Source organism: Mustela nigripes, chromosome 1, assembly GCF_022355385.1.
Source record: "Mustela nigripes isolate SB6536 chromosome 1, MUSNIG.SB6536, whole genome shotgun sequence".
In the NCBI taxonomy this organism is placed as follows: Eukaryota; Metazoa; Chordata; class Mammalia; order Carnivora; family Mustelidae; genus Mustela; species Mustela nigripes.
The window spans coordinates 122937387-122963635 of record NC_081557.1 but is presented as its reverse complement, the minus strand read 5'-3'; the positions used below and the strand labels follow the sequence as shown (position 1 = coordinate 122963635).

General features: G+C 37.4%; 1 protein-coding gene across 2 annotated transcripts in view; it reads right to left on the bottom strand.

Annotated features, from left to right (window-relative positions):
• The window catches only part of GAB1 (GRB2 associated binding protein 1), a 125406-nt gene that overhangs the window by 18098 nt on the left and 81059 nt on the right, over positions 1-26249 (bottom strand). Inside the window, exons 3-8 of one of the 2 annotated variants that reach the window (XM_059373049.1) lie at positions 18171-18396; positions 13628-14229; positions 12110-12195; positions 11619-11922; positions 2380-2469; positions 564-657 (exon numbers count right to left, since the gene is read on the bottom strand). In XM_059373049.1, the coding sequence (XP_059229032.1) occupies positions 564-657; positions 2380-2469; positions 11619-11922; positions 12110-12195; positions 13628-14229; positions 18171-18396 (1402 nt within the window). The remainder of the gene's footprint in view (positions 1-563; positions 658-2379; positions 2470-11618; positions 11923-12109; positions 12196-13627; positions 14230-18170; positions 18397-26249) is intronic. The other variant, XM_059373056.1, reaches the window with a different exon arrangement.

The window sequence follows — 26249 nt, the reverse complement described above, 5'->3', positions numbered from 1 at the left end:
GGAATCTACAGAGGATCATAGGGAAAAGAAGAAAAAATCATACAAGATGAAACCGGAGAGGGAGACAAACCATAAGAAATTCTTAATCACAGGTAACAAACTGAAGGTTGCTGAAGGGAAGGGAGGTGGGGGGATGGGGTAACTGGGTGATGGACATTAAGGAAGGATGTGATGAATGAGCACTGGGTAACATGTAAGACTGATGAATCACTGACCTCTACCTCTGAAACTAGTAAGATATTATATGTTAATTAACTGAATTTAAAAAAAGACTTATACATAAAAACAAACAAAAAAATACCACAAGAGTATACAAATATTTTCTATTTATTATCTGTCCCAGAGATATGACTAAACACTATGTAGCCTTCGGAAAACTTCGGCACATACTCATGAGAGAAAAAGAGTGGAAAAGGCAAAAGACATCGTGGCATCTTAATAAGAATTTGACTTTACAGAACCCCAAAAGGGCAGGCTTTCCAGACCATATTTTGGGAACCACTGTTCCAGTTATTTTCCATTATAGTGACCAATCAAAGTACATATTTTAAACACACACTTACTCTCGAGCAAAACTCCTAGTGATGGGAGATCTAACTGGGGCTTGTAGCTCTTCCCATTCCGGCAAAGGTTTTATTTCTAAAGGTGCTGGCTTGACTGAAATGAAAGAGAGAAAAAGAGGCTTCAGTACACAGAAATTTGGAAAACAAAACAAGATCCTCACTCTCTCTACTTATATGGTATAGCCAGAGTACACCTAAGACCAGCTGGTTTCACACATGAAATGAGCTGATGTTGCATGATTTGCCCAAGGTGACACAGCTAAATAATTAGCGACAAAAGCTAAATTTAATAATGTTTCATGGTTGTTGACTCAAAGTCTAAAGTTCTATTACAACATGTTGCTTGTTAATTTAATATTTTATGAAAGTAAACTAAATGAGAAGAAAGGGTAATGTGACCATATTCCTTTAGTTACTTGATGTATATGTTTCATATTTCTTTATTTCCTTTTTTTTTAAAAAAGTATTTTGATCCCCAAGTATGAAGCTTTCATCTTTTATGTAAAAACATTTCTATTCTCCAACACTGAAGCATCAGTTATACAACTATATATATAAAATGATGTATTGAAGGTATTAAATACCAAACTCTGCTAAAATCAAAAACTGAAAAAAGAAGTGACCAATTCTTTTAAACTAATTCAAGCCCAGTCTGAAAACAAATAAAAGAAAGCAATAATAATATTTTGAGACTCAAACTCAGCTCTCAGAGACCATTATTAAAAATTACCTTGAATTTTTAGCTTATTTAACCAACAATATTCTTTACCAAATTAAATAATAATAAACACTAATATTCTTATTGGCTTCATTTATAAAGTGGTCTTTGCTTATTTACCTCATTATTACAACAGATAATTACCATGCTAGTAAATACCACAGAGCTCTCAGCCCTTAAAGAATACAACATTCTTCAGAAGTTAACTAAATGAACTAAAGAACTAAAACTATATGTTAATATGAATTATATTTTGGGAGACTATTTAAACATGTTAGGTAAATACTTTACCTTTCATCCTGACACTCCAAAGAAAAAAATTTCACTTTTCTAGGTTTTCTTCTTCTAGTTTTTATCCATATATGGACATACTTTTACTCACCTCATACTTTTAATCAACTATGTTACAACTACCATCAAACTTTAAAATAGGTGGTCATTTAAAAGGACTATGTAGATTCACTGGGCTTATGAGTATTTTAGTCTATTCAAACAAAAAACTCAATGTGATTTTTCTGAAGACTAGATTAAGTCTGAGTTTAAATTTTGCTCACCTATATACTTAAAATAGACATGCACAGAATACTGTGCTTAGTGAATGTAATTCTTTAACTCTTATGTTTCACTTTTTTTTGAAACCCAAAGGCTACTGGCAATTTACCTGTCAAATTCTAAGTAGTGGAATAAATAATTAATCCATGGGAAGTGATTCTGTATTTTGTCTCAGGACAGAATACGTAGCACGTTACATATAAATAAAGGAAGCATTTGGAACTCACAAGTAGATCACAGGCTTAAAGCAAACAATGTATTGATGTCCAAAAGGTTAAAAGAATAATGCAAAAGGACAAGACTAAATATTATCAAATTTAACATGTTGCTGTTAATGGCATAACAAGTAGACTTGTGTCTATGAAAAGACACAATGGGGGAAGACACACATTATGAGAAGCATTCACTTTAGAAATAATGTGCTAGGAAGCTTTATTCACAACAGCAGTCATACTTAAGGCTCTTCTCCTTAACTTTTTAAAGAAAAAAACCACCACAAAATAAATTCCCAATGCCCCATCCAGCATGCGGTGCTAATGTACATACCCTTTCTCCTTGTAGCAAAGTCACCTATGGTTTGTGAATCAGTTCGCTCTAAACCATGGGGTTTGGGTCTTAAAATTTTAGGACTTTGACCTAATTGGTAAAAAGAAGACTCTCTTAATATGTTATTTTTTAATTGGAAAATGGATTCTGTAAAAAAGCAACAGAGCCCTGAGCAGAAATGTTACATCTCAAAAGCATATACAAAAGTTTGTTTGTGGAGAATATTTCAATCTTGCTACATATCACTCATGCTCAGTACAATGGAAAGGAAGAAGTTTCATGCAACAGTGTGACAAGCCAAGTGTTATAAAGGATGGCAAAGTTTTAGTGGGGTAACCAGACTGGTTAGTGGTTATCTTCATTTGGAGGAAGGGAGGAAAGACATGTGCCATGTTAGTTATTCTTCTAACATGCCTTAGAAAACCGGATCAAACAAAAAATGATAAAATACCTCAGTCATACCTCAAAGTACATCTTTCTTTGAAGTCTGTTAAGAAAGTACCAAGGCCTACTTCCCTGTAATATTTCTTGCTTAATTTAATGGAGGTATTTAAAAAACCTTAATCTGACTACTCCTTGACCTCCTGACCAAAAGCCCTTCTAGAGAAGCAGGTTGACGTTACAATGTTTGCTAATCCAAGATCAAAACCAAGACCACTGTTTGTTTCCCCTGGACACTGGTAGCTATCCAGTGATGTCATTTTGCAAGGATTAAATGTCTTAATTCTGGAACTGCTGATTGTCTAGCCTCAATGTAAGTATTTGAAAACATAAATTCAGTTGTCTTCATTTTCTTTTCATTTATTCTCTGCCACAAAGAAGTGCTGCTGAAAAAAAGCCTTATGAAAAGTACAGGGTTAACATCCAATAGTGGCCTTTTTCCCACAGGAAGCCTGGAGGCCAGAGTAGCAATATCATTTAAACCAGTATTTTAAGTTGCTCTTTTCGCAATGGCACCAAATTTTCATCTTTTTTTGGCATTTACAAAACTGAGTTGACATCTATTAGATGGCAAGATTAGAATTTGCTGAGTAAGTGCTAATATCTAGTACCTTATCTACCGAAGGTGTAAAAGTTTCTTAAAATATGAATCTCTAGGTTATAAAATGTGAGAATTCTCTAATGAACCAATTTTCTAAGTTAGACGATTAATACATTGAGTTTATTGAGAAATGAGGCAGGTCTAGTTTAAAATGTGAATGATAAGATTTGGGGCTGTAATCCTACCCCTAATGCTGAATACCTATCCAGGGCCCATGGCTGGCAGGGCATTTTCCTAAAAACAACGGAGGAGGTCAGCTTTTTATAAACTCCCCAATACAATGTACTTCCCTTCAAAAAGAGTAAGAGGCAGAAGGTAAGGGTTGCTACAGAAAAATACACTTATTTTACAGCTAAAAGGCTTTTACAGATCAAACCCAGCTTCTTCATTTTATGGATGAGATACCCCTGAAGAACAAAAAAGGTTAAGTAATTTGCTTGGGTCACAACATTGATTATAGAGGCCAAATGAAGGCTCCCCTAGCCTCGCATCTGCTGGGTATGCTCCTGTACTGTCCATACTGTTTTATCTCTCTAGATTTTTGGACAATCAAATATCCTAGAAAACCAGTGTATAGAGGTCAGTTTTGAACTGCTCAGTTCAGTTTGAGATCTTATATCTACTTGAATGCCACAGGTAGTTGATCCGTGAGTGACGTGAAGTTTAATAATTGCTTTTCTGGGTGACTTCTGGTTCGCGGGTATTCCCTCAATGTGTCTTCTGCCCTCCTCCTTTTCTGAAAGACCCACGTTCATTAACTCTGGGCTTCCTTCCAATTTATCCCTGTGCTTCTCCCCCAGCAGTCACCCTCCACAATTCTCAGCTTTGCATACCTGGTATCTTCGTCTTTGTTGGTGATTAAATACTCAAGATCCTGTGACTGCTAATTCGACCTGCCTGTGATCTAATTCCATTCTTCCCTTGTCCCACAGCTCCCCACAGAGATCCTTTTACCACCTGACCCTGAACCGACCATCTTTTCTCTAAACCAATTCCATTTGTCAAGCACTCCCGAGGGTACTCCTTGGTTTTCCTAATAGAAAAATACTGTATCAAGTGAGGTTTTCAAAGTGTTATTATAAAATTTATATGTATTTTCCATTCCATGCAAGGCTCAAGGTTGGTTTGGGGATGAAAGTTGAAATTTGGAAGTGTGGCACTGAATCATACTGAGTCACTCAGACATTCTGTCAGCTTTATTTCTTTATATCCCTCCAAACTCAGTTTGACACTGATGTTCCAGATAGAAATGAAAGCTGTACCCAAATGATGGCTCGGTATTACTTGTGAGAGAAAAAGCTAGAAAAAAGGCCCCAGGTGTTAGTACGCCTTTCTTGGGCCTGTCTTTCTCTCTATTACCTAACAGCAAATATTTGAATGTTTTCCTAACTGTTCAAGAAAAGGGTGCAAATAAAGAGTAAGAAATAAGCATAAGAAAGTAAGGGCAAAAATAAACCAACTCTGGGGATGCACAGATTCTCAAATTCTGAGAGTAAACAGAGTAACTCATTTGAGCCTCAATTTTTAAATCCAGAGCAGATTACAACTTGGCTTTAGCTAGACTACCTTTGAACAAAGAAAAACATTACGTCATTTAGCAGAGAGCACTGACTATGGGCGAAACTCCCCCTATGCTTTAACCCTTTGGGGGGGGGGGGCAATCTCTGGCTCATGTGACTTGCTCCCTAACATGGAGTACAAGTTGACAGATCATCCTGGTTCCGATCTTCCTCTGGAAATCTTAAGCTACACATTTATACAACCATCCTCTATGACTGTTCTGCAGGCACTCACACTACATGTTCAAAATGCAATTTCTCCTCTGACTCACCACAGACCTGCTCTGTTTCCTCGATTACCAGTTGCCACTGCAGATCTCTTACAAGTCCTTCTAAATTCTACTTTCTCTCTCATCTTTATTTTATAAACTTTAATTTGTATTTATAATGACAATATAATAGTCTGTTTTCATTTACCTAAGAAAATGAAAAAATCTGCAAGTCTGAAGTCCTTTCTTAAAACTTTCCTGCTTCTAATGTGTACCTCACTTACCTGGTTTGTTTTTCTGAAAGTGATGAGCTCACACTGTATGGCTAAATAACTGCCATCTGTCCCCCAAATGCCTTCAAACCTTTAAAATCACTGTAAATCCCCAAGCTGAAGGACCAAATAAGAGCCAGGAAAGGGGCTCTGTAATGCCTTTTCTTATTTGATCATTTCTAAACCAAGAAAGGCTTTAAGAACCCTGGATTTGGAAAACCAAGCAAAGCACTCTTTGAGGAAAATGCTGAAAAAAATGTGATTTTTTTTAAAACATTTTACATAAGAGAACAGTCTTTTTTCCTATCAACTTAAATTTTATCCTACCCATCTTGTTCTATCTTAAATTTTAGAATGAGCTTTGAGGGGCCAACCTGATTATGTTACTTGCCTGCATAAAACCCTTTAATGGTGTACTCAGAATAAAGCCCAAACTCATTAGCATGGACTATAACACCCTCAGGATCAGGCACCTGCAAGGCATTTGGCATTCCTTCCTCCATTCATACTTTGCTCGCCTCCTCCCTCCCTATCTTATTCCCTCCCTCCCACTCACAGCCCAGCCAGTCCCATCTGCCCTCTTTTAAAGGATCTGGGTATGCTGTTTATTCTGACTAAAAGGTCTTTTGCCATCTTCCCCTCCTCTACCATCATGTAATTGCCATTCACTCTCTCAGACTTTCCTCAGGGGAGCTTAGATAACAGTGCCAAAAGCTTACCTCAACCACAGCTCCTTCCACGCCAGTTATGATAATATGTTTACTTTTCTACCTCCTCCACTAGACAGTGAGCTTCTTCAGGGAAGCCACCTTTTCTTCCTGTGTTTGGAGACCAAGGACTAGCAAAGGATAGATCCTATAACTGGTAGGCACTTAAATCTATGTTGATGAACTGCAGGTCTCTTAAAGCTGGTGGTGTTTAATCTGATCAATATCATATTTTTTTTTTTTTTGCTGGTCCTTTAAGTGGGAAAAAAGAGAGCAACTGAATGTGGTTTCAAAAGTTGATAATCCCAAATATGGTCAAGGCAATCACATGAGGTCATGTTTCAAATAAGCAGATGCAATCTTTTTTGCAAAGTCCATACACTATCAAGTATTATTTTCATAGGTACTGCTTACATAAATTCAACACAAAGTGGAAAGTTTATTTTCTGTTTTACTACAGGTTTAACTTAGCCTGAATTATTTACTCTTCCACAGTTTTACAGATTATACTATTTCCATTGAGCATCTCAAAAATCAAGGAAGAAGAAAGATAATTCACAACATTAATATCCTCTGATAATTCCAAATACTAATCCAGGTAGAATATTGAAAAACTTTTACACTTGTTGTAATGGCCTGACTGTATGAAGAACATAATAATGATACTTATATATTAGAAGGTAAAGAATATTTAGGAGAAACAATCTGCATGTAAAGGCTATGCTATAAAAATGCACTCCATTCTTTTTTTTCGAAGTTTTTATTTATTTAAGTAATCTCTACACCCAATGTGGGGCTCGAACTCAAGACCCTGAGATCAAGAGTCACATGCTCTTCTGACTAAGCCAGACATGCACCCCAAAAATGTATTCCATTTGTATTTCCTTTAAACTGCAACACCAAACCACAAATCTGACTTGAGATTCATACTTAATACTTGTTTATTAAAATCTAGTTATATTTACTAGTGTCACTCATCCATCTCCCAAACACTTATTAGAGTATAAAAGTAGTTTTAAAAAAGCATATTAATTTTTAAAAAAAGAGGAACAAAACCATGTTTATTTTTAATCACATTCAAAAACATCAGATCTCTCAAAAAAATATCTAGAGCAAATAGGTCAACTTCGTCAAAAGGACCCATCTAGGGAAGCTCATCTAGACTGGTCTTCTGGATGCTTCCTATACTGAAAGTGAAGATCATACCCAAAGATACTTTAAGCCAACTAATGTACAAAAACATCAGAAGTAAACCTGTACTGCTTTTTCACACTGCTTTTCACTGCTTTGTCACGATATAATAACCAACGGTCAGAGTTACTGCAAAAAGCCAGGCTTGGACAAAGCTAAACAAAACAAAGTATAAAGATTGTGTCTGAGGCTCAAATGGCTGCCACATCATGTTAGAAGACTCGATGGGGGTAGAGGGTCTAGATAAGTGCAGCGGTTAAATACGGTAGATTCAGGTAATGACTTACTTTAAGAGAAGCCACTATAGATATCTTACAGAAGTTTCCGAAACTTTATAAACTTACTCTTCAATTAAGATGTAACTTTCAGCTGAAGCAATCAAAACATAATTTGTCCTGCATTTACAATGACTTATCTGCTTTCCTATATTTAATATATGCAAATTAAGCTTTTCTCCTCTATTATTATTACACAAAACTTGGTTTGTAACAAATACCATTGTGACAGAAATAGTAGGGGTGAAAATATAGCTACCACAAGTTGGGTGATGGGGAAAAAGGTCCATGAAAATACATTAAACATAAGTGTTTAGAACATCTATGCATTTCTGAAGCTTCAATTACCCAAAAGTATTTGAAAAACTTATCTGTACTACTAACTACAGCAGCTGACATCTATAATTGGGGGAATAAACAAGACTAGAATGTCACTCATTTATTGTAGACTCTTTCAAAGAAGACAATCACAGTAATTGGTTACACTGGGTACTGAACTAGTTATATTGGGCTCTGAAACTAATCAAGCTGTATTCGGTAGAATCAGGTTTGCTAATTGTGAGGTATAGCTAATTAAGAGATAGTAGAACAGATTGAGTCATGTATATGATGTCACAACATCTAGAAGTAAAACAGACTCATCTGATGCTATGCATGTGAAGAATTTCATGACCAAATAAGACATTTGTTTTACAGTTTAAGTTTTATTTTTATTTATTTATTTTAAAGATATATTTATTTATTTTAGCAAGGGAGAGTGGGAGAGCATTGGGCGGGGAGGCTTATGTTGATGGAGGAGCAGAAGGAGAGGGAGAGAGAATCCCAACAAGACACCATGCTGAGTGTGGAACCAGACATGGGGTTCGATCCCATGATCCTGAGATAATGACTTGAGCCAAATCGAGAATTGGATACTTAACCGACTGAGCTACCCAGGTGCCCCTACAATTTAAGTTTTTAAAGATAAACTGCTCCAAGATCTGAATTTGGGTTTTCAATGTGTTCTTCTTGAATAGTTATAACTTCCTAAAATGAGTTGACAAAGATTGCTAAGTTAGTCTCTCGTGTTTTCTCTCTTATATTTATTTAAAAAGCAGAACAGAACTAAAAGAAAAGCAAAACCTTTTTTTTTTAAATTATTATGATTTTAGTAACTTCCCCTGTTTTGCTAAACCTATTCTCCTTGATTTTGCAAAAAACTATGTATTTTATTCCAGGTGCTTTCTCAGTTCATTCTGTGTCTAAGCATAGATACCAAATACACAACCTGGCCAATGAGTTCAGGACTGTCTCTCAAGAGTTCACTTAATTTTGTAAAAGCCTGAATGCAACCTCCAGAAGTAACCAAGAACCTACTTTCTTCTGTTCTACTGTAAGGTCACTTTAGGTTGGTTTAGAAACCTAGGGCAATTAATTGCTACTGTACTAGAATATACAGTACTTTCACTATATATAGGGAGGTGTATTTACACATAAATGTAATATAAATGATACATAGTATACATGCCATATGATGTTATATACATAAAATGTTATATATCATATGAGGTACATGAGCTCTATCAGACCTAGAGAACACTAAACACATATCATTATGATCGTAAAACTTTTCTAACATATAAATAGGGACGTTTTCTGAGTATTCATTAGGTTTACCATGTGTAATTACTAACTGTGAAATATATCGGGAATTTTTGAACTGTGTTCTGCGGAGCCTGAGGAAAGGAAGGGGCAGGCAGAGAAACACAGCAGGTAGGACTCAGTGCCTTGCATGCTTACTCTAACAATATCACCTCCACATTTACGTAGGGCTTCCAGATATAAAACTTACATTTGCGGTTAAAAAGCAGAGATCTGCTGGGGTACCTGGGTGGCTTAGTTGGTTAAGTGTCATGATCTAATGGGTCATGAGACCGGCCCTGGGTGGGCTCCACACTCAACAGGGGGTATTTGCTTGAAGTTTCTCTCCCTCTATCCCTCCCTCCACTTGTGTTCACATGCTTGTTTGCTGTTTAAAATAAAAAAAAAAATCTTAAAAAAAAAAGTAGAGATTTGCTGCTCACACACACTAAGTAGTAAGTAAAGAACCAGTTTAGCATTAAAAATGAATATTTCAGTATTGTGGAGAGTTCATAAGACTTGGACCTTAATCCTTCAGCAACCTGTGAACTCAGTTATAAATCTATGCATGTCTAAACATACTTCTGCATTTTGTATGCAAGGAAAATGACTAATAATGCCTAAATAGATTTAAAGACAGATGTGGACAAAGAGAAGCAAAAGGAAAAGTTGTCAAATAAAAAGCCTGTGATGCTCATACCCTTTCTAAGATAACCACCCCTGATTACAGCCCCGCTGTTTGGGCTGTCTGGGTGGCTGTGGGTGTTACGCGTGGCTATCTTTCTAGCCGTCAGACCAAAAGTGGGCGGCTGACCAGTGCAGCCAATCTGTGGGCTGGCCTACAATCTGTCATATGGCCTCATGTGAAAAGACAAATAAGAAAAATCCAATTTGCTGTGAGCACTCTACAGTGAGCGAACAATGATGGAGGCAGCAGGTGCAGAAGGGGCACACATGCAAAAAGGAGCCAGGAGGCAGAAGTGAGGCCACAATGGGGAGCTGTCAGACACAGCTCCTGGAAGGCAGAAACCAAGTAGAGGATACAGGGCAGGAAACAGAAAAGAAAGACAGAATGTGAGACAGAACAAAGCAGATGTAAAGGCTTCCCACAGGACAGACAACAGGACAAAGTGACGGTCCCTTGAGAGTGCTTCTGTTCTCCGTAAATTTTCTCATTTTAGCATAGAACCAGACTTACTTACTTACTTAAAGGCAAAACAAAACAAAACTCATTTTCTTCAGATACTCGGAATGAGTCTCAGACTCTGTTCCCTACAATTGGAACTTAATTAGAAATATACTAACAATCTAAAAACCCAGGTTAATGAGAAATTTACACAGATATTACATATCCTTAAAAAGCTATGTACAGCACAGGAGACTTCAAATGTGCTGAATTCCCCAGAAACGGCGCCAACTCATCACACAGCCAATATACTAACTTATTTGGTTGTCAAGATTAAATCACACTAACAGCATGCTGCAACACAGCTAGTTGTCTGGGTTTTAACCACTCAAACCCAAAATATAAAAACCCGACTCCGTTCTACCAGTTTTGAGTCTCTTTTATACTGAATTCTTAACAAACCATGCTACCCTAGAATTTAATGTTACTTATGAAGGCCAGTATGAAGGAACAGACTAGAAGCATTTATACCCCAGCAAAAGCAGAATCATTTTTAAGAAGCTGTTATACAGACAGACTGGAAAGATTGTACACACAGCCTCATTGTTCTTTAAGAATTACGTCAAATGCACTAATAATCTCGGTCTGATTTGATATTATATATTCTGGAGAAGAGGTTACAAAACAGCAGCCAAAGACCATATCCAGCCTCTACAAGTTGTTTGGTTTGGTCTGAGGTGTTTTTTGGTTATTTTTAAATTAAACTAGCAGATCACACTCAAAAATCAAAAGATAATACATACAAGAGATGAAATTTTTGGCTTCTCCTGATACATCAGATGATTTGCCCATATGGGCCCATATTATTTTCCCAAGTCAACAAAGGATTACAGCCAAGGAGCAGTTAGTTACTCCATTTAGAATGGGCATGTGGATTCCAGTTTCTCCTCATTTTCTCCTGTTGCTTGCCAAACCTTGGGAGTATTTTAGTTTGTAACCTCTGCTCTAGAGACAGGAGACAGAAACCTCACCTGGGCATCAACATATAATAATTCTTAATCTGCAAATAGCAATACCACACTTAAATTGATAACTAAGGTAATATGAATTACTTCGGAACTTCTAGTCCCAAATCCATTTGGGATTTTATGACAGTTAAGTGCAGATCTAAGCTGGCAGATCTAAACAGGCATACCCCTCACCCCCCCAACCCATTTGCTATGTCATGCCCTCCTTACCTTTTCTGTCAGGCTTGAGGTTCCTATCCACGGGGGGTGGTTCACAGTCTGCAACAGGAACTGGCCTTCGGGGAGGGGTCTTTGGGCTGGACCGGAAGCCCATATGAGCAGGAGGAGGAACTTGCATTCCAAATGAAGAAAAATCAAATGTTCCCGGAGTCATTGGCACATAATTTGCTTCCTGAATTGGTTCCGTAAAACTGCTGGAATGTTGTCGTGGAGGAGAATTGGGATTCATTGGGACGTAATTTTCATCTAGTTCTTCACTTGATACGCTTCCCACTGTCAATATATTTTTGATTTTCTAAAACACACATACATTTCTTTTAATAAACAGAAACTATTATCAAAAAGGAAAACACAGTTATAAGTCACACATATTCATATCGATCTGAGAGCACATGAAGTGATCTCATTTAATTTTAGAGCACTGAATGTGAAGATCCTGACAGCGAAATACACTTGATGATGCCAAGCTCAGTTATACTTACAAAGTGGTTATGGAAGCCTTCAAGTGAACTAGATCTGTCACTTGGAAATGTTCGTGGAATATCATAGCAGTCTTGAGAACTAGCATCTAAAATAGAAAACAAATGATCAACATTTCTTCCCATCTTTGCCAGTTCTCAGAATGGTCTGTTCTCTTTCTTTACACACGTGTGCAGGTCTGCACGCATACACAGTGATTTTTAAAAAGATGCTCACAGTATAATATCCCGAATGGGTACCTTAAATCACTAGGAAATGCAGACACTCACTAATATGCTAACCAATACCAACATTTGATTACAACAATGAATGAATGTCTAAGCCCAGGATGCTGGGTTGTTTAAAGACAGAAAAGGGCCACCTGGATGGCTCAGTCATAAGTGTCTACCTTCAGCTCCGGCCGTGATCCCAGGGTCCTGGGATCAAGCCTGCATCAGGTTCCATGCTCTGCGGGAAACCTGCTTCTCCCTCTCCTACTCTCCCTGCCTGTGTTCCCTCTCTCGCTGTGTGTCTCTCTGTCAAATAAATAAATAAAATATTAAAAAAAAAAAAAAGACAGAGAAAAGAAATACTTCTTTTATCTCATCTTCTATACCACCTTGGGCCTAACTTCTATCTCACTAACCTATAATCAGATTACAGAGCCACTTCATGAAGAGAATCAGAAATTGGTACTGAATGGCTAAGTGAAGTCTCCCTATTAGTACTCTTTATGATGCATTAAATCTTTATTTTCTTTAGGACAGGTGGGTAACTCTACCAACAAAATACAAAAACATTAGCATATAGTTTTTAGGGTATGTACATCTTAAACACTGGCCTTCTATTTCCAGGACTTTAAGAACCTCAGAGTGTACGCCAGACTGAATTTTTCTCCTCTCAAGGTCTGTAACTTTTGGCAGACCCTAGGAGATGGTATAGGACTAAGTGAAGTGGCTAGGGTAAGGGGAGAGAAGATTGCAAGCTTTAGAAATAAATAAAACCAAACAAAAGCAGAATGGCATGACTGGAAAGGAGTCTACTTGTTAGACACAATGTATAAATTGCTAACTGAGGAAGGAAGGAAACGGAGCCCAGCAGATGTGACACAGAAGCAGCCATAATGGCACACAAATACAGGAAAGGGATGACTCGGAGGGGCTTTGTGGCTGCTCCACTTCCTGCTCCTCTGCCCCAGTAGAGAGTCAACCCACCCAGGATACATGGAAAGCAGGAAAGAGGGGTACACACTTCCTGAGGCAGGAAGGTATTTCTAAGGCCATACTTCTTCAGGGGTGAAAAACTCCAAATCTTTCTCCCTTCCAGCAGAACAAGCACACAGGCACACGCTACATGCACCAACACCCTTCCAACGAGCTACAGAGACTCTGATATCTTCACTACATGAATGGGTAACTTCAGAGCTGAAAAAAAAAAAAGGACTATCATTTAAATCATACTATGCTACAAAGAACAAATATTCAGATAAACAGATTTTCTATCATTAACCTCTAACACAGTAGAAGCCAGTTAGAGCTGACCTTTTCGCAATTTGTTCAAATCCACAGTGGAAATGGTATTACTACGTGATGGTGGCATCCCTGCCGTAGGGATACAGTAACTATTGTCAGTATCTGAGGCTGTGCGTGTGATACTGCACGTTTCCACAGGAGATCGGTCATGAGCTGGATGTGGTTTCGGTGGCCGAGGTGGAGGAATATCTGGAATAGTGTCTAGCTTTGACGTCTGTCCCAAAGTTCCGTCTGGAAATGTTCGTGGAATCTGATAAGTATTACCAGGTGTTGGAGGAATGTCGTAACTAATAGATACATGCCTCATTTGAGTCTCTACACTTGATGTCCCAGATGGGGTATTAAAAACATAGAGTTCTCCATCTGCCTCGGTACTCGATGGAGACACCTTTGGTAAAACATCGTGGGAGTAACTCCTGGGCAGGTTATAAAGGCTGGAGTCTACAGAAACAGATGCAGCACGAGGCGGCGGAGAGTCATACATCATTTGCTGCTGAAAAAAGCCATTCACTCCATGTTTGTTCTGGGAGGAAGCAGGATTTTTATGAGAAGGGACGTTATCATTGCAGTCTGTTTCAGAAGAGATGGATTTTGCAGAATCAGCGTGTGTTCTAAATAAAAATTGTTAATGATAGAAAACAAAACATGGTGAATACATACGGTTACATTGTAATAAATATATTAATAGCTTAACAATCAAAATACACGTTTTTCATTCGATTTTTTGGGCAACCCATATGATTGAAAGCATGAATATTTCTTCTTTTTTATGATTATACACCAGACAACAAAACCACCACCACAAGAACACCAAAAGCATTCTCCCTAATTCCTATCCTGTACCGGCCCACATCCCCAACTCCACCTATTAAATCCACATATAAACCATGATCCCTGAGGCACTGGAATTAGAAAGATACAAAACTCTGAGAAACGTAAATGATTAAGGCACAGACACAAGGAAAAGCATTTCCTCTGAAGAGCATGCAGAACCCTCGTGCCAACACAGTTTATCAAGTTGGTCCATTGCTCATCATTCAGCCTACCTCTGGCAACTGTTGTTCTAGAAGACTAACTGTCTAATGATTACCTGGTATGGCAGAAATCCAATGTGACCTCCAAGGAGGTGGCAACTTGAAAGATTCTGTGTATCTTTTTTTCTACTAATTTTCTTAGCCAATACTATAAGGATATTCAAAATACAAGCCACAAAGCTGGCCAATTCCAAAAGGTAATTAACTTTGAAAACTCTTATTTGAGTATCTTTAATGTTTTGGGTAAATTTCTAGTCCCTGCCTTTTGCAATATCACAAAATTTGGGTAGAAGCCAAAGTGAAGCTGACGATACCAGCACGCTGCATGCACTTCCTTAATGGTTAACAAGGTACCTTAACTACTGTGAGTGTTGTCCAAAGTCCTGTAGGAACTTGAACTCAAATCTTCTGAAAAATAACTTATGATAGACTTTTTAAGGTCTGATCTTCCTTGATTTCTTAGTAACACCTGGCACTGTGTATTATATTTATTCATTCAAACTCTCCGCCTCTGGTGTCATACTGCAACACCCTCACTTCCCTTCTTCACTGATCATTCCCTTCTTTCGCTGACTGGCTCCTTCTTCCTGGGTCTCTACCTGGGAAGAGCCAACAGAATTCAGTCTTCTTATGCTTTACCACAATCACCATTTAAAGATCCTCTGTTCTCGTAACTTCACCTTCCATTCAAATGCCAACAACTCCCATTTTCTCACCTCGAGTCCCATATTTTCAAAGCATTAAAATATTATTCTGCTGGGTTATCCCAGTGTTACCTTGCTTTTGTGTACCAAACCAAACTCAACTTACTTCTCAAACTGATTGTCCTTTCTGATTTGCCATTAAAAGAAATGTCTTCATCCAGAATCTTGAGGCTCAAAACACTATCAGCTTTGATTCATTCTCTTTGATCTCCACCACCAATGAGGCACCAAGTCCTTCTTCTAACCAAGTTAACTATACCCCTGCTCTATTCCCACTGTCACCACCTCACATTCAGATCCAGGTCTCTGCTAAGATTCACACCACTAAACCCTCCTAAGAATCCTAGTGGACTTCTTTCCTCCAGTTTCTCCTTCTTCCAGTGAATCCAAGGGACCATACTACTATATTGCTATAAGGTCATGGTTTTCATATCACTCATCTACTTGGAGAAAATCCTGTTAAGGGTCCCAACAGGCTGTGGGAACTATAAGAAGCCCACAAGCACCTCCACCTGGTTCCAAGACTACCACTGCTGACTCCATCTGGCTTGCCAATCTTTTGTCCTACTCTCCTCCAATGGAACCCTCTACTCCAGGCAAACTCCCCTCTTCATTCGTTTCCTCCCAGGCCTCACTTTTACCTTGCCTTTCCCTCAATAATTTTAGGCAGGTTGCAAATGACAGGGTCCTTTCCTTTCACCAACCAATGTAGTTCAAATCTTACTCTTCCTTTGAAGCGTTTCACCCTCCATCTTAAAAACACTTGCATGTCCCTTCTAAGAATTTCTAATGCAACTACACATATTCTAACATTTGCATTTCATTGAATTCAAACAAGTGAGTTAAGAAAAGTTAGAAGTACAAGGAGTAATAAGTTCCCTGCCCTTGAGTAGCTTATATTTTAGTGAAGAATAAATTAAAATATTAAGCTATTTCTAACTCTGGTAAAACACAGATAAGGAGGCACAACCAGGATGCTATGAAAACACAGACAGGCATTTAGTCCAGCCCGGAAGTTTGGGGGAATGTTTTCTAGAGGAATACATGCCTGAGCTGAGTCCTGCAGGGTGAGTAAGAGTTTGCAAGGCAATTCTCCTGAATTCATGTACAAACACTTAACACTTCCATGTTCTGACTTCTTCAAAAGCTTCACTTAAAACTCTAAAGGGACTGTATCTGAGGGGGCTGTATCTTACATAATTAGTCTGTACCTTCACAGCACCCAGCAAAAGAGTGGGCACACAGTGGGTACTTCATAAATATTTCTCAATTATCTGTCATTTCTGCAAAATATAGATACAAAATATATCTGAGCAAGGACTCTGAGCATAATTTCTAGTGCAACAGGAAAGCTGTAAAATCAATGAGATCAATGAAAGATACCATATAAAAAGAAAATGTACTGAAAACTGCCACTTAGCTGCTGGCTTTTAAAAAGCTGATACTGAAAGGTAGTTGTGAATCTCCATAAAATAAAATCTTAGTTAGTAGCACAGGTAACAAAGTTGCGAATGTGTAATTTTAAATACTCACAGCAAACAAGCAAAATCAAGTTAGAATTTGGTATTATTAACTAGTGTTGATTTATAAAAAGATTTCTTTTTTTTGCTCTTACAGGTAAAATCCCATTACAACAAATATGCAGAGACCCATCTTTGGAATATTTGTATCCCATTATCTCAGGGAATAATTCACCGCAACTAAACTGTGGTTCTTGATAAATTCTATATAAAAATTGAACAAGCACTTTGTATGATCTTAGCCCAGTAACAGTCACATTCTCCATGAAAACAACATCTCTTCTGATATAAAAAAATAATGCTTAATATCCAATCATTCTGTTTAAAAAAAATCTCTCACATCTGCTATGCAATTCATTCCCACTCTTATATATTGCAAATCAAGATGTAAATACCCTCAACATCACTGGTTGTCACACTGCTGCTAATGGCAGAAATGGGCTCCCTGATCTTCATTTTCTGGCTCCAATTCTCACCATTACCTCAGGCCTTCCAATTACTCAACGGCAAATGACAAGAATGACCAAATTAAAATATCGTATAGCTTAGCAGAAAAGAAGGGAGCAGGAATGAAGATGACTTGGAAAGGCTTTACGATACCTTTGGGCAAGCAATGAAATCCACATATGTCTTTCTACTTAAAAATGGGTAACGTCAGAGTAAGCTCTGCTTCATTGCTAGGTATGACGATTGGTAAGTTTTAGTTTTTAGCGATATATCTGATTTCATCAAATTTCACTAAAACCCAATTTGTATATCCTGTAGAATTTGCTATATTGGGATTTTACCTGAATAATTAATTTCTCACACAGATCCAAAGCAACCACAACACACTCACTGCAATGGAATCGTTTTGCTTTCAAAATCTTCTAGTAGTAGGTATTCCTCTCCTTCTTCAGAAACAAAAGATGACCCTTGGCTGGTTTACAATCACATAAGAAATGGAGCAAGATCACCATTTATAAATCAGTGAAATCTGTTAAGCAAGTAATACTGTGAGTCTGTAACAAAGACTATGAAACAGGAGACAGATTTCCAAAAGAGCCTTGAAGGTAAAAGTATTCTTTGCCAAGACAGCAGAGAACATGTTTCTTCCATAAATCTCCTGAGTATCAGAAATGTTAGAGGAATATACCCTGAATATAGTAAGCCTAAAATACAAACCTAAAGAGTTGGGTTTCTTTTAAGCCTTCGAATCAGAATTGAAGTTTAAAGGTAAGATTTCTAAGTGTACACACACACACACACACGCACACACACGCACACCACGCACACACAGGCATCTGTGGTTTACCTGGTGGGTTCAGGCTTCTTGCTTTGACAGTTGATTAGCAAGAGGTAGTCTTGAGGATCCTCCTGGATGCCGAGGGTTTCTAGGTGTGGTGGTAGGTTAATGAGCTGGTACGGAGGTGGTGCGACAGCAGAGGATGAATCCACCTGGGTGGATGGTGGTGCTGTATTTACAGCTAAAGGTAAATCAGCCGGCGCTTGTAGGGAGCCACCAGGTGGCTTCACAGGATCTGCAACGCCAAAACGTAACTATCATCGTCTACCCCTTTTAAGAATTTTTTTTCTTAAATAAACTACTGGAAGGTGTGGAGATAAACTTTAAACTCACAAAAGCATGATAAACCATGACAATGTCAGTTAAAACAAATACTACCTAAACAGCAACATTTATACAGGAAATAATTGGCTCTGGTCAAAGAGATCCGAAGAGTAGGGCTCCTTCTTCCAGAGTCTATAATAAAGCCATGGTTAACTTTGCCTTTAACAGTCTTTAGTTTTAAGGCTACTGGCAATGACCATGTTCTACCATCTTAGCACAGGAGACAGATTTTTTCCACGATAAAAAACAAATCCAGGGGGCCTGAGTGGCTCGGTCAGTTAAGCATCTGACTCTTGGTTTCAGCTCAGGTCATGATCTCGGGCTCCTGGGATGGAGCTCTGTGTCGGGCTCTGTGCTCAGCAAGGAGTCTTCTTGAGGATTCTCTCTCTCTCTCTCCCTTCTGCCCCTTCCCATCGGTCACTCGTTCGATCTCTATCTCTCAAATAAACCTTTAAAACAAAACAAAAAACCGAAGTGTTTCCTAAGCCAAACCAACTATCCAAGGAGGCCCATCTCATGTGGTATCGACAGGCACAAGGATCACCTCTTTGTCCCATCTTTATTTTGCTGTTCATTCTTTTCTTTCTGCTCCTCAGCAAACTAAGGAGAAATTCTAATTGTGGGATTCATGTTCAGGGAAAGAGCTTTTCTTTAAGACATCTCCTCTTCCCTCAGCTCATAGCCTCAAGTACCATTTACTGGATTTCCGTAATATTTTCAAGCAGAAGGGGACAGAAAGTAAAGGAATAATTTTTTAAGCATTTAACAACGTTTTGAGAAGACAGATGAAACTAGCTAAATTGTTTAGAGTGAAGTAATTTGAAAACAAGTTGAAAACCTAGAGATAAAATCCCACTGTAATCATTGACACAATCAAGTAAGTTTTGAAAAGCCCAGAAGAAAAATTCTCTATTAGTCTGGTTAGGAATAGAAGGATATACATCCAGAAAAAGATCAATGCTCAAATAGGAATAACCAAATTTGTTTACTGTCTAAGTCAGAACAGAAAAGCCTGGGTTGAAACTGAGATTTTTTTTTACAACAAAACATTCCCTAAAAGACAATAAAAAGTAATAAAGGACTTAATATGTTCTAGCAAATAAAATCAAGTGCAGGTCATCTGGCCTGTTAAATCACCAGGGAGGAGCTCCACATCAGCTCTAGCTTCCCCAAATACTACAGATTAAGTCCATAAGCTTTTGATAATGTCTTTATGTATTTAACTTTAATATCTGTATATACACCCCAGTGAAATTTATGTACTTTGTGTTTTATGACTCTTCTTCCTGGCACAGAAGCTCATAATTGTAAAGCTTGAATAATAATACATAAATATGGTTAAATATGTTTATCTTTATTTGTGGTTCCCCCAAACAAACAAAAGGGCTCAGAACTGCTATGCATTAGTTTGCCCTACATGCTGTCGATGCTCAACACGGTTTCATTCACCCAGTGCACTCACCGAGCACCTTCTCTATGTCCTGTTGGAAGAAACCAGAGGCACTCCTAAATATTCAAGACCCATTCAACAGAATGTGCAGTGTGGAATTTGCTCCTTAAGAACTATGTGAGCCCGGGGCGCCTGGGTGGCTCAGTGGGTTAAAGCCTCTGCCTTCGGCTCAGGTCATGATCCCAGGGTCCTGGGATCAGGCCCCGCATCGGGCTCTCTGCTCGGCGGGGAGCCTGCTTCCTCCTCCCTCTCTCTCTGCCTGCCTCTCTCCCTACTTGTGATCTCTATCTGTCAAATAAAAATAAATTAAAAGAAAAATAAAAAAGAACTATGTGAGCCCATATGAGACGTTAATTAAGTCTAAAGACTTTTTTCTTTTGGAGAGTCTGGCCTGAGTAAGTAGAAGTTGAGCTAATTTCTAATGTTTTTACCTCTGCCCTGCTGCAGGCAACGTCAAGTCTGCACACAAGCTCATCTAATAAAATCTAACACTTTATGCCAGGAGTTTATTAGTTAATTCTTCCTTATTTAGGATAGGTGAGAAAAGAATAATATTTTGGGGGGGACATTTATATGACATAATGCCATAAGTTCAGTGGGAACTCATAAATATTTCACTGTGTCTAACAGATGATTATAAATCGTGCATATAACATACTCTATGAAATAATGATTTACTGTCTGACTCAATTACAAATCTAAAAAATTTATTTAAGGGGATTTTTAAAGGCTATAGATTAACCAGTGAGTTAGTAAATCCTTGTAGATTATTTATCTTTTAAGGAAGAGCTTTCAAAAAAATATATACAATACTGAAGAGAAAAAAAAAAGAGCAGAGTTGTCAGACTGTAGGATACAGACTATATCCTGTAGGATGCTAGAGCCTGTAGGATACAGTAAGTGTATCCTACAGGCTACACTTACTGTATCCTACAGGCTGTATTCACAAATAGATTTTACATATGTCTCCTTTTTGTACCATACAGGTATGGTAAAGTTATATAACCCCATTCAATTTTTAGTTCTGACCAAAACAAAATGAAATTCAACACTGGAAATACATCACTACATAAAACAGTATGAGATTTTTAATCTTCCAGTATAACTCCTAAAGTAAGTTTTCCAGGTGGCTGTTTCTATAGATACACTTTTCCTTTAAATTTTGTTTTTAAATTTGATAGTTGTACACTAAATGAACTGAGTGATTCATCTTAGGTAGGAAAAGAATCACCCAGCCAGGCAATCACATTTGTCTGACCTTGTTTTATTAACACAACGGTACCATCTCATTTTTAACCTTCCATTTCTCCCACCTATGAATGACTAAAGATTTTTTAATCCTCTTTATAGATGCAAGATCTTCTCAATTTCTGGAAAACAGAAAAAAACAGTAGGAGTCAAAGGTTCCTTTTTTTTTTTTTTTTGGCCTTTGTTAGTGATTTCTTAAAATTAATATAGATATGGTATACAATACACATTATTTTAAAAAATTCTTTTGTTTGTCCCTATTTCTGCTATTTGGAGCTCATTCCTCAAAAACACAGATGAATTCAGTTGCATTTAACACTGAGAGAGTGCTTTATCAATGAATATATTTTACAGTTTATTTTTCTATTTTGTGACTCAGACCTATTTCCACTTTCATGCTATTACAGTGAAGGTAGTGGGGCAGAGCTTCATATATTTCTTTTAAATTTTAGTTAACATATAGTATAATATTGGTTTCTAGAGTACAATTCAGTGATTCATCATTTACATACAACAATAAATGCCCTCTTTAAAAACCTACCACTCATTTAGCCCACCCCCAACCAACCTTCCTCCATTACCCCTCAGTTTGTTCTCTACCATTAAGAGTCTCTTATGGTCTGTTTCCCTCTCTCCCTCCCCCCACCTTCCATATGTTCATCTGTTTTCTTCAAGTGAGATCATATGGTATTTGTCTTTCTCTGCGTGACTTGTTTCATTTACTGTAATACACTCTAAGAGCTGCATCCAAAAATATAATATCTTGATCACAATATGGGAAAGCTTACATCTAATTCTAGAGAGAACTTCCATTATGTTTACCAGCACACTCCCAAAAGAAAAGACCTACACAAAGCCATGAAAAGCAAGCCCAATCATTCCAAATAACATGGCATACAGAGGGCTTTAAAAGAGAAGGGAACCCTGCTCTACCACTTTGCCTCAGATAATGCCCTGCCTTCAAAGTCTTCATCTGTGGGGTTATTTTCTCATATTAATATTACTCCTGTTACTCAGCTCTGCATATTTTTATGCAAGCATTGCAGTGTGTCTAAATATTCCTTAATAAAAAATTTCTGGTGAAGATTAACCAACTGGTCTAAAAAAAGAAACTTCTATTCCACTATATAAAGATGTGATTTGCCTCATTCTACCTGACAAGTAGTGGAATAGCCACGTTTGCTGCTTTCTGCCTCACCTAGGTTTCTAACTTACTGCTCTAAGTAATGCTGGTATCAAGTTTCTGAGAACCAAATATCAGTTTAGGATTTGCTTATGTGTGTAAAATTATTCCCTGTCTCTTAATTCAAAAAGCATGAAGAGTATAATCTGCATCTGTTAAAGGCTTAATAAGCTGCTAGAGCAAATTCTTAATTGAATTTTACTAAGAAAGCTAGTAAGTACTGGTAAAGTAAGTCTTAACCAGCTTTCAGTGAAGAGAAGAAGCACATTATCATGTGAGGAGAACCACAAATAATAAGTTGGTCCTCATGATCCCTGGCTTAATGCACAGTTTTATCCTATTCGGAACCATAATGCTGTGGTGTTAGTGTCCCTCACAGGAGTTGGGGTGTCTACCTAATGCCTCTAAAAATTCAAAATAATACATCTGCACACACATACACATACATATACAAACACACCAAAAGGCATAAGCCCGGGGAAGCAACCTGATTCTTTCTCATTGGTAAGGAGACCATTTCAAGGTCAATGTGACAGGTTCTCTGATTTTATGACTACTGCCATACTGTATCTAGCATGTGGTGATAAAACTGAGGTGGTGTTCATGTCCTTGTCAGGAGACCAGATGAGATCCTTCTGTCTCAAGATGGGCTACATTTGCTGATGGGATATTTTTTGGTTTCTACTACAAAAATTTTACCTTTATGTTCACAATTAAAGATAAAGAGGTCAGGGTTACTCTGTTTCTATTAATTACTAGTTTACCTGGTCTGTTGTAGAATTTCTTTTTTTGTCAAGAGAAGCATTTTGACTGGCTATATGTCTAATTATTTTAATTGGATCTATTCTAGCAATACAGATACTTAGCAAATAAGAGTCTATGCATGAAGAGTATGCACTATCATCGATGCTCAAGTAACCATCTTCTCATTTCTGAGTACACCATTTCTCATAGAAGAACATTTTGTAAAGGTAAATCTAACAAATGGATACAAACAAGAAAGAACAGTAGTTGCAATTTTCAGTGAAGCAACCTGCAATTTCTTCAACTTATTTAATTAAAAATTGAAGATCTTTAATCATAGTCCAATCTATTTAAAGTATTTCAACAGAAATTTTTTTTACTTGTCATGATTATCTCCTTAACAAATATCCTCAGGAGACTTTAAAAATAAACCTTTAGGAAGTACTGAAAATGCCTTAATTCTTATCCAGAAGTATCATGGCATCAGAATCACTTTTTTAGAGTTCTAGGTACCTGAGCCACTTCTTAGGAGAATGAATGAATCAGTATCTCAATAGCTTGAAAATGTGTAAGAAAACAAAAGCCGAGTAAACACTCTGGTTGAACTGGTCCTCAGGAGAATACAAATTAAAACCAGAATGAGATACTACTACACATTCACTAGAACGGCTAAAAGCAATGACTGATGATACCAAATGTAGGTGAGAAGATAGTGTAACTGGAAGTCTCCCACATCGCTGATAGGAAAGCAACAAGTACATGACCTAAGACGGAGCGATTCCGCCCATGGGTACACACCCACAAGAACCAAGGGTTCATGCCCCTCAGAAGGTACACACACACACACACACACACACGGCACAACTCACAGTAGCTTTATTTATATTAAAACATAGAAACAACCCAAATGTCCATCAACATTCAGACAGGTCCATAATTTGTGATCCGTTCATACAACGGAATGCTACAGAAGAGGATGAAGGACTCCCACCTCCATGCTACATGGATGAATCTCACGGACTTCTACTGGAAAAAAGCCAGACTCAATGGTTTTATTTATATGAAGTTAATGAATAGGCAGAACTAATCTATGGTTATAAAAGCAAAATCATAGTTATATTTGAGCTTTTCCCCTTTGTTTTTACTGGGAAAAAGAATGAAAAAGCTTTCCAGGTGGCTGGAAATGTTCCACCTCCGGATCTGAACAGCAGTTTTCTATTTCTATATGTAGACACAGATAGATATATAAAACTATGAACTGTATACTTAAGATCTGTACCTTCCACAGTAGTAAGTTACACATGAGTAAACAAGTAAATAAAAAGAAACGTAAAAGTTCTCTAAAAAGCACTGCTTTATAGGAAAGGGAGCATATGTATATTGTTATGCTAGTTTTCTAAAGGGAAGAACACCAAATGGAGAATATCACTATTTTTTAAAGCTACTATTAGATCTGGGCATTTTGAAAAGGCAATTCAACTGACTGATAAAAGGCAACATTCTGATCTTGCACCCTGAAATTAGACCAGGAGCCTTTGCGCCAAGCCTGTAAGCTGTTTAGAGCCGTTAGGCTGTGTTTCCTGGTACTTGTGGAGCAGATTTAACAGCTTCCACCTTGGTGTAGAAACAAAAATAAATCTGCACATTTCCAAGAAAAACAAAAGAAATTCATCTCTACCCTCAAATCGCTAAATAAAAGCATTCATAGGAACTGCACATAGTTCAATGAGCTAGAATTTAAAAACAGATTCAGCTTGCCAGCATTCTGAGTATTCAATAATAGCAGTGGTCACCTGGGGCAGCGGAAATAACATGGTAACGATATTTTGAGAGGTTCCTGGAATCAAAACATGGGTCAGATTTTTCCCCTTTCCCTTTGTTTTCAGCAAAAACTAGTTATTCTCACAGGGACCATGGATAGTTATTTTCTCAGACTATAATATCCAAGCATAGGATATTTCTTCCCACATCTAGCCTGACACGATTGGAGTGAAAAATGGTTTGGTGTCATTAGTTTTAAGCCAAGAGTAAGAGCATACTCAGCTCTGAAATGGGAAGAGCACAGGACTCCAGGGACAGATCTAAGTAAAAACAAAAACACCTTTTATTTAGTGATTGGTGGTGAGATCTATTTGGAAGCAAGAAAATATAAAGCAGTGGTAAAGTAAATGGAAGAACACAGACATTTTGATATTTATCCTGTCACAGTAAATTGTACGAACGTGATCACAAAGGATAATAGCAGTTTTCTGCAGTTTAGGATTTGATACAAATCTTTAAATGCGTGGATTTTTTTTTTTTTTTAAAAAGGCATCCAGCAAAGTCAGCTACTACAAATGAATACAGAAATAGAGTGGTTAGCTTTAAAGCCTTTTTGCAGTTTTGCTACTAGGCATGAAAAATCAAAATTATAGAGTAAGATATTTTTGTGGCTCCTTGATACTATACAATGAAGGACTGTTCATCTTTCACTGATTTATGGCTTACTGATTTATTTACAACTTTATGATTTATGAGGAGCTCAAGTCTTCAACAACAGAGTAAGACATTTCTAACTGTGGCTATCTGAGAGAAGGCCAGGATGAACTTGTAAAAAATCTATATTGCAGAATTTAAAAAACAAATGCAGCTGCATTTAGATATAACTCATAAATTACATTTAGAAAGCACTAGCAAATTGAAGTCCTTAGTGGCTTTTTTTAATGAAGAGATAAAAAATGAGTTATGATTAGCACAGCTGTTCTTGGTAACCAACTCATTATGTATATCAAATGTGACTAATAATACTATTAATTTTCTTACAACCTTCCCTTTTATTGATATTGTGAAGATAAAATATTCACAAACTGAGAGTTTCATTCAAGGCAATTGTACTTTATCTGTTTTAAAAGGATTTGGGAGTTTGCCCCCCTCCCTGTATCAGTTAAGTTTATTAAGTGAAAAACAGACATTGTGACTGATTCTGACTACTAATATCAATGAAAATTTTCCACTAAGTACAAAATAAAGTGCTTAGTATGTTATCAGCTACAGTCACAGAACCATTTAAAACTACCTAGGCTTTTCATGACCTTCTTAAGACAAAATTTGCTATTTGTGCTTATTTATTTCCTCTTTACCAGGACACTTATCTACCAAT